Source organism: Poecilia mexicana, unplaced genomic scaffold (genome assembly GCF_051168715.1).
Source record: "Poecilia mexicana isolate PSO_F unplaced genomic scaffold, ASM5116871v1 scaffold_14, whole genome shotgun sequence".
Taxonomy (NCBI): domain Eukaryota; kingdom Metazoa; phylum Chordata; class Actinopteri; order Cyprinodontiformes; family Poeciliidae; genus Poecilia; species Poecilia mexicana.
Window position 1 is genome coordinate 15,546,695 of NW_028263383.1, and position 9,634 is coordinate 15,556,328.

At 41.0% G+C, this 9,634-nt stretch overlaps 2 protein-coding genes across 2 annotated transcripts; one reads left to right on the forward strand and one right to left on the reverse strand.

The window, feature by feature from the left end:
- Positions 1–108: 108 nt before the first annotated feature.
- bkgd (beta-keto-L-gulonate decarboxylase) lies at positions 109–4,422 on the reverse strand. The gene is made up of 9 exons (XM_014989708.2): positions 4,290–4,422; positions 2,978–3,092; positions 2,787–2,885; positions 2,619–2,692; positions 2,410–2,511; positions 2,153–2,329; positions 1,770–1,919; positions 780–896; positions 109–692 (listed from the first exon to the last, which is right to left on the reverse strand). The coding sequence occupies exons 2-9, from the start codon at positions 3,042–3,044 to the stop codon at positions 519–521; spliced, it is 960 nt and encodes a 319-aa protein (XP_014845194.2). The 5' UTR covers positions 3,045–3,092; positions 4,290–4,422; the 3' UTR covers positions 109–518.
- LOC106919394 (uncharacterized) lies at positions 4,399–9,535 on the forward strand. The gene is made up of 5 exons (XM_014989705.2): positions 4,399–4,574; positions 4,652–4,895; positions 4,982–5,109; positions 5,769–5,811; positions 5,902–9,535. The coding sequence occupies exons 1-5, from the start codon at positions 4,399–4,401 to the stop codon at positions 9,298–9,300; spliced, it is 3,990 nt and encodes a 1,329-aa protein (XP_014845191.2). The 3' UTR covers positions 9,301–9,535.
- Positions 9,536–9,634: the final 99 nt, after the last annotated feature.

Consider the following 9,634-nt stretch of genomic DNA (forward strand, 5'->3'; position numbering starts at 1 on the left):
AGCTTAGAATGTGTTCCTTTAACAGTTTAGCCGAGCAGGAGAGATGACAAACTGGCAAATTAAAAGTTTTTCTGTCAGACGGGTGACAGGAAGTCAGAGACTTAGGCGTAAGAGGGATGCGAGTTTATTATGTCATTACATACTGAAAATGTAGCTGAGCAATGATAAAATACAAACAGAGATCACCTCCTTTCAGAATGATACACCGTCTAGAATTCACTGCATTATTCATTTAGACAGTATTTTAAAATTTGAATGCTTCCATCCCATGATCAAAGACATCATTCATACATTTTAAATCATATTACGATTGAAGCCTCACGGTCCTCAACCACATTTTTCACAGAGACAATGTCAGTACAGTACTAATAACTTCCTTTGACAATTGCTCGTCAACAGCAGACTTGATTTAAAAACAGAAATGATTAGGACTGATATATAAACTCTTTACTATCAGTATGATGTGCTTATATAACCAAACCTTCATTGTCATCACCGTTTATTAAGCTTTTTTTTTTTCAATCTCGACCGACGGTGTGTGTGTCTTTGGGTCTGTCGATGCGATAGACGAACTCTGCGGGGAGGAAGTAGCCCAGGTACTCCACGGTGTCGGGCGTGGTGTCGATGTAGTAGTGGCCACCTTCTCCGTGGCGGCTGAAGCCGTGGGTGTGCTCCACACGCAAATCCAAGCCCTGGAAACGCAGGACAAAAGAAAGTGACCCGCAAACGCCACGATCTGTTCCTCAGCATCGTTACTGAGGCTGCTTTGCTTTACTCACAGGGTCTCTGGATACGAGCACAGACTGGCAGATGAGCGGAGCGCTGGCCTCAAAGTGCTTCAGCCAGTTGTTGACTTCGTCGTCGGTGTTGAGAGGGCAGGCTGAGAACTCCCTCGGCTATCGATGATCCAGAGCACAGAAATAAATGAGTGCGAGTGTCTCCCAGTAGCCAAAATACGACGGCGTACTAGGGGCGTCGCAGGCAGAAATTCTGAGATCAATCTCAAACTTTTTGAGTTTTTTTCTTTATGTACGCCTTTTCTTTTCTATCTTAAATAGCCACAATAAGCCGTCATAGTAAAGTTCTGTGTTTTGCGTCACATCATGTATACAAATAGATTAGCTTCCAGTTCAATTGTATGCCGAGGTTCTAAAGCTAAATTTAAAAACAGCTAACATTTGTCATTATGTCGTTCCTATTGTTTTAGATCTTTTAATGAGGACAACAAAATGTCCACAAATACACACAAAAAAACAATTTAATGCACCACTGTCTGTTGGAAGAGCGCAAAAACAAGTTTGAGGTATAAATGTAATTTTTTTTTCTAATTTAGTTTTTTTTTATTTGTATTATTTTTCAGATTTTTGAACGTGAAATAGGGATATAAATAATTACTTTTTTTTTTTTTTTACTGAATTAATGCTTAATTTGATGGCTATAAAAGGCTACTAGACTAAAAAAGACTTAGTTTTTGTAAGTATGATTTTAAGGATATAAAGATGATCCCTTTGTTGCTGCGCACTGCAGGTCAGCTGGCTGAGAGAAGAACACATAAAAAGAATAGAATAGTTCTGATTTTTTTAGCACAACAGGTAAAGGAACCAATACCAACAAAAACAACTTCCCAGACCCATCTGGACCAACTCTTTTAAGCTTGGTGTTGCTACGAACATTTTGGCAATCAGCTTTAAATCAAAAGACAATTAGATCAAATTATACTTTTTTTTTTACTCAACGTTATCAGAATCTCAGCCTAATCCAGTATTTACCATAATGTGGATTTTAGCCTTCCCCTTCTGGATGATGAAGGTGCCTCCCAGAGCCAGGCTCTTGTCTGGATACTGAGCTTCCAGAGTCTTCCTCAGTGCTGTTACCAGACTGTTGCTTCCTGTCCTCCTTTTGGCTCGCACCTCTATGACCTGGAGAGACGCACACAGGCAGAGAGGAGCGATCTGCTTCATCAGCTCCCTGACCTTCAGTTAATGTTTCAGAGCACACTTGTGATGGGGCTAAAGTGCATACAGTTAATAAACGAGTTGGGTTAATTTTTCGCCCCCCTCACCGCCCAATATATTCATTATCTTGCATTGATTTTAAAATGTCTGCCTTGACTCATTTCCTGCTAGACTGAAATCCACTTTGACACTGATACCTTTCCAGGCTTCCCCTCGCAGGCATACAGATTCGCCAGGAGTCCAAAGTTGCAGTCAGAGAATTTGTCACTGTACTTTTCTTGCAGACACTGACCATCAACTGGATTGATGGAGGAAAAGTAGCTCCCGTTGACTGCTGGTCTTTCTTCAGTCTCAGTGAGAACAAGAGGCATGAGCTGTAGGCCACAGCGTTCAGTTTTATTAAAAATTGAGTAAAAAAAAAAAAAAAGTCAATTTCTTGCATATAATAATTCACCTCAGCGTTCATCCCGGTAATTCTGGAAGGGGCGGCTCCTGCTCCAAGGATAAAAGCCCCCGGTAGCTCCAGCTCCTTGGATATTACGTTCATATTGTATTCCTAATATAAGGACAAACAGTAAAAAAAATAAAAAAAAAAATAAAAAATTCTTTACTAAAATTGACAGCATGCAAAATCTGCAACATATGCATTAAAAAGATCTCAACCTTATGTGTTTGAGGCAAAGGGATCAGATATGGTACACCTCCAACATCAGTAATGCGAGGTTTACCACACAGACCTTCAGGACATGAAGAGAAAAGGCAAAGAAATGTGACAAATACTACAGGACAGCATTATTCAAGCGTCCACTTTAATTTTGATCTAAGAAATACCTTTGACAGGAAAAAGGAAAGGCTCCTTGGTGAGATCTGGACATTCCACAACACTCACTTGAACTTCTGCAAAATTGGCTTCCAGCCCAGCCTGCAACACTGTAACCAGCACGCAGCGCTGTCAAACTGAAAATCCAACTTTATAAACATGCATGGGGGACTTTGACTCTCTTTCTCTAGTAAGTCCCTACCTCCTCGCAGCTCTTCGAGGGCCGGGGCGTGCAGCTGAACTTTCTCTGTTTTGCTGATGTCTGCCATAACAACTTCTTCCACAGTGACAGTGAATCTGCTTTGTGGCTGCTAGCTCTGCAGAGACAAGCAGGAACAGTTAGGTTTAAAGTCCAACCAAAGAGGAAACACTGGCGAGAAGGTTCCTCCTCATTTCCGGTTTACAACTGGGGAAACTAATATTTTTTTCGGTTTAATTTCAAACAAATACTAGTGGAAAATATTTTTTATCAGATATACAACATTTTTAGTAGCATATATAAATTATGTAAAATATTTAAGAAAGTTAATTGTTGAATTAAAAAGCCACTAGCTTAGAGTAAGCTTTTCCGCTCGCTTTTAGCTTCAAACGGAAGTGGACTGAACTATCTTGGTTCTATTGCTCTGTGGTCTTTGGTGATTGGTCACAGGAGCGGGTTCGCCATATTCTGAGAGGCAAGTTCGCCTTGGGAAGCAAAACAATATTTGTCTGGAATAAAACGAACATAAAAATTCACGTTTTAGCTAATTTCGGTGAGTCTTTTACATATGCAGCTATGTTAGTTTTAGTTCTAACAACAGCATTCACTGAGAAATAAATAAACAATATTCACATGTAGCGAACTGACGAAATAATGATCGTAGAAATCTCTACAACAGACTTTTTGGATTAGTAAAGTACTTTCCACAATGTCCCTTGAATGCACTAAAGGTGATTTGTCTCAAAAAGAAATTGTGAATGTGAACCCTTAAATGTAATTTTTTTTGGATGAGAAATAATCTAAACACCGACAATAATAATAATAATATTTTTATTTTTTAATGTACCCATGTAAGAGGTGAGAGATGACCAAGATACAGCGGTAGTTGAGTAATATTTCTGGATGTGACTAACTCCAGTGAATGAAGAGCAGAAATATGTTTTATTTAATGCAGATACAGACACACGCCTACAGATTTTTTTTTATTTTTTATTTTACCAAATGCATTTTTACTCTTACTCGAGTAATTTATTGGACTTTTTACTTTGGATGGGGTAAAAATATGTCAAAGCAGTGCTCTTACCTACATTTTTTTTTCTTTTGGTACTTTACCCCCTTCTGCTTTGCCGATATGTTCTCGCTTCCTGTCATTTTTCAGCTTTCTAGTGTGAGGCGACAAAACTGCCACTCACAATATTGCGGTGAAGTTAACGCGCGACCCGGATGCTCATGTGACGCTTGCTCTTCTAAGTTCGTCACGATGCTAATGTTTAAACACTTCCCGGTTTTATCCGTACACGGGTCTTCCACTCACCCCTGTTTTGGTGCCGCTGTTTGTCTTTATCGGACAAACCAAATGATTCGTTGGCGGTGTTTTTCCGTCTGCATCTGTAGTTTTCGTGATTCCTCACTAAGATAGCACGATGTCAGAAGCAGTTCCTTCTTCCTCTTGTGTTCTTCCAGATAACTTCACAGAAGCTGATGGGGTAGCTCAGCCAGGTGACATAATGTTGGTAAACTCCCCTCCTGATGATGGGGAGGAAATATCAAGTAATCTGATGTCCTCTCTGAAGCAGCACAATGAACAGGATACAAACAGGTAAAAACTAAAATGATGCTGCTCCAGTAGGTGGAGTGAGTCGGATGTACCATATTGAAAGTGTATGTGTGTTATAGTGATTCAGGGGACAGCTTGTTCATCACTCAGAAATGTGCACCTCAACGACGGAGGCGCTCAAGCAGGAGATCAAACTTCAGAGATTCACCAGAACATGAATATGATGCATCCACCTCTGAGGAGGAACATCCAGAAGACAGAAAGCAGAAGAAGAAAAGCTGCACAACACCAAAGTTCACCTTTGACTTCCTCAAAGAGAGAATGATGACTAGGTTACCATATTATCAGAACAGAAAACTTCATGTACGACCACAGAAAGAAAACGTAAATGCCCTTTTCCTTATGTTGAAGACTTAAAAAAAAACGGTGCACATGCATTTTGATTGCAGTATTACGCCATGGGAGGTTACTTCAGATGTGCGGAGCGGCTTTGGGACAGCTATCAAACAGGAGAAGATCTGCTGGAGTCTCTACCAACTGCGGACGAGGACGGAGAGCCCATATCTCCAATGTCAGAGTAAGTTTGTTTAACCAGACTAGCGTATTTAAAACGCGTGCATACACTTAAAACTCTCAAACAAAATTTTGTTGAAGATGGATAGAAAACACGTTACCTTCTATACGAGTGACGAGTTTTAGACATAGCATTGAATAATAAATCAAAGGCAGATGAATGAGGTTAGTCCCATAAGACTTGTTTTTGCAAAGTTCCTTAAAATCATTAAAAAGGGATTGCATATAAAGACATTTAACCCATGAAATGTTGCTGATCAGATCAGGTTCTGGTCAAGTTAAACCCTCTTAAGGTCTTAAATGTCAAAAAAAAATTTTAATATTTTTAAAAAGTCAAAGATCATCCAGTGTTTTGAGGATTTAATTCAAATGTTGGTGAAATACTCTTTTGTTATGTTCTGACAACCTGTATAGAAAGAGCAGATTTGGATGTACGTCAACCAAGAAAGAAAATAGTTTTTGTAGAAGTTTTACCCAAACCATAAATTTCTCTTGAATGTTGATCACCAGATCAATATTATCACCCTTACATGTCAGAAAGTCATACTAGGAATTAAATAATGTTTCTTGATTTTGAAGCAGTTGTGCAATGGTCCTATACTTTCATTCTGGCTGTAGAGCAGTGGCAAAAAAGCATAATGTTGTTCCACTCTTCTGTTTTAGAGAGGAAGACGAAACTACAGAAAATGAAGACATCAGATTGGTGGTGAGTGCGTTGCTAACTTCTAAGGAAGAGAAAAAAACAGCTTGTTAAAGTTCTTCCTGAGGAAAACATACCATTTTTGTCAACTCACAGGAAAAGAAGCTCTTTGTGGTGTCGAAAACAAAGAACTCCCAACCTTGGTACAATCCTAGAAAGGGATCCAGTGAGGAAACGCAACAGAATGAAGAACGCTACAATGCTGCACGTGAGCCACAGGGAAGACCAGGAAGGATGACGCTCAAAATATCGACAGGGATACCCTCATCGAGGAGGGTGTCGTCTTCAAAAACAAAGGAGTCCAATGAAATCTCGGAAGAGTCGGAGTCGGTTGATGATCGATTGTCAATGTCTGGAACCCTCCCTGCTGAAACTGAAACGGGAAAGAACAGCAGATCTCCAGGAAAAGAAAGTAGAGCAAGTGGTCTTATTCCTGAAGACAATGAACAGATGCTTGGTAACGAAAGCGATGCCACATGCGGTGGGGTGAGTGCAGAGCAGAGCGACAGACAAGCAACAGACCCTCATACTGGGGCAGACAAACAAACCGGTGTTCAAGATAATAATATAGAGTGTAGAATAATCAAGGTAACAAAGAGGAAGAAGAAAAAACAGGACAGAGAAGATGACAAATGTGTAGAAGAAGGAAATGATCAGAGTCTAGAGGGAGCCGGAGGTCATCAGCCTGATCCCTCTGCAAACCTGATTATCACAGAGGAAGTGGAAGCTCCTTGTATGAAGAAGAGGAAGAAACGTGAAGAAGAAGAAATGTGGTTACCCTCGTCGAGGGGGGAGTCCTCTTCGAAAACAAACGAGTCCAATGAAATCTCGGAAGAGTCGGAGTCGGTTGATGATCGATTGTCAATGTCTGGAAGCCTCCCTGCTGAAACTGAAACGGGAAAGAACAGCAGATCTCCAGGAAAAGAAAGTAGAGCAAGTGGTCTTATTCCTGAAGACAATGAACAGATGCTTGGTAACGAAAGCGATGCCACATGCGGTGGGGTGAGTGCAGAGCAGAGCGACAGACAAGCAACAGACCCTCATACTGGGGCGGACGAACAAACAGGTGTTCAAGATAATGATATAGAGTGTAGAATAATCAAGGTAACGAAGAGGAAGAAGAAAAAACAGGACAGAGAAGATGACAAATGTGTAGAGGAAGGAAAAGATCAGAGTCTAGAGGGAGCCGGAGGTCATCAGCCTGATCCCTCCTCAAACCTGATTATCACCGAGGAAGTGGAAGCTCCTTGTATGAAGAAGAGGAAGAAACGTGAAGAAGAAGAAATGTGGTTACCCTCGTCGAGGGGGGAGTCCTCTTCGAAAACAAACGAGTCCAATGAAATCTCGGAAGAGTCGGAGTCGGTTGATGATCGATTGTCAATGTCTGGAAGCCTCCCTGCTGAAACTGAAACGGGAAAGAACAGCAGATCTCCAGGAAAAGAAAGTAGAGCAAGTGGTCTTATTCTTGAAGACAATGAACAGATGCTTGGTAACGAAAGCGATGCCACATGCGGTGGGGTGAGTGCAGAGCAGAGCGACAGACAAGCAACAGACCCTCATACTGGGGTGGACGAACAAACCAGTGTTCAAGATAATGACATAGAGTGTAGAATAATCAAGGTAAAGAAGAGGAAGAAGAAAAAAAAGGACAGAGATGCTGACAAATGTGTAGAGGAAGGACAAGATCAGAGTCTAGAGGGAGCCGGGGGTCATCAGCCTGATCCCTCTGCAAACCTGATTATCACCGAGGAAGTGGAAGCTCCTTGCATGGAGAAGAGGAAAAAGAAGAAGAAGAAAAAGAAACGTGAAGAAGAAGAAACGTGGATACCCTCGTCGAGGGGGGCGTCATCTTCAAAAACAAACGAGTCCAATGAAGTCTTGGAAGAGACGAAGTCGGTCAATGATCGAGTGTCAACGTCTGGAAGCCTCCCTGCTGAAACTGAAACGGGAAAGAACAGCAGATTTCCAGGAAAAGAAAGTAGAGCAAGTGGTCTTATTCCTGAAGACAATGAACAGATGCTTGGTAACGAAAGCGATGCCACATGCGGTGGGGTGAGTGCAGAGCAGAGCGACAGACAAGCAACAGACCCTCATACTGGGGCGGACGAACAAACAGGTGTTCAAGATAATGATATAGAGTGTAGAATAATCAAGGTAAAGAAGAGGAAGAAGAAAAAACAGGACAGAGAAGATGACAAATGTGTAGAGGAAGGACAAGATCAGAGTCTAGAGGGAGCCGGAGGTCATCGGCCTGATCCCTCTGCAAACCTGATTATCACCAAGGAAGTGGAAGCTCCTTGCATGGAGAAGAGGAAAAAGAAGAAAAAGAAACGTGAAAACCAATATATCCGACAGGAGGTGGATGAACAATCAGTTCAGCAGAAGGAGGAGGATTTTGTTGTGGTGTGTGAAAATGGAAATATTGTTACAGACTCTTTAAAGACCAACAAAGCTGCCGAGTCTGCGACGAATGACGTACATGTCCCAAAGAAAAGGAAGAAAAAGAAAAAAGACTATTCAGATTTGGATGAAACAACAACTGAACACCCAGAGGCAATAGATCATTCAAGTAATGGTGAAGTTTTTCAGGAAACGCTGGAATCCAATGGGTTTAAAAGAAAAAAGCACAAAAAGAAGAGCCAGTCGCCTAATGACAATCAGACAGATGTGGACCTGTCAAACGATGCCTCGACCTGGCCAGAAAATACAGACTTTGTTTATAAAAAGAAGAAAAAGAAACATGTGAATGACCAAGTAGGACTTGCGGAAGAAGATGAAAGCGTAGAGAAAACTCCAAAAGAGAAGCAAGATATTGAGCAGGAGACCAAAAAGAAGAAGAAGAAGAAAATGAAGGATGATATCAGCGTGAGTAACTCAGAGGACATGTTGGCATATGGTGACTATTCGCAGCTTGTGCGCAAAAAGAAAAAGATCCATTCTGTCCTTTCTGCTGATGATGAGGAACCGTCTCCATCTGCTCATGAGGGCTGTGCTGAAAAGCCTGAGGTCAGCGCTGGTGAGTTAGCCGCCGAATCAGCAGACGATTTTGAACATTTGCAAGAATCAAAAGATGGCAAGAAGAAAAAGAAGAGGTCAGCAGCTGTCCCCGAGAGTGAGGAAAGGGAGCTGGAGGAAACGTCTGAAGCGCCGATCAAGAATAAAGAGAAACACAAGAGAACTAAAAGGCTCACGGAAACTTTGGAGAGTGTTGAGCAATCTCAACCCAAAGGAGCTGTGGTTGTGAAGAAGACGAAGAAGAGGAAAAGCAGAGGGGAAGTCCCGGATGAAGAGAGCCATCAAACCAAAGAGGACAGAACAAATCCTGGGGCTGGTTCTAGGTTTAACTCGGCGTCATCTAAAACGTTTCCAGCAGAACTCGCGACGTCTTCCTCTCACTGTATGGAGAGGAAAAGAAAGCATAATGCAAGAAAAAGACTTTACAATCCAGATAAAGACTTTCTCTCAGACTTAAACAGCTCTCCAGATAGATCATGATGTCATAAGCTTTATTTATTTTATTGTAAACTGTTAACCATTTTAGGGTGACAATGTTGAAATTTAAAACCTTTTGGGTTCTGAATTAGGTTTTTTTCCTATATTTAATTTTGTATCAAAGCACTTTTACACCAGAATAATTCTCAATTATTTTTTTTTATTGAGACATAATATACAAAAATGTAAATAATTTTTATAAAAACTAAATATTCTATTAAAAGAAAAAAAAATGCCAGGCTTGGAGGCTTCTCCCTTTTTTTCCCTTCTAACTTAATTCATTATGGACAAACAATTCAATTCTAACTTCATCAGGTCACAAGACACATCTCCAATT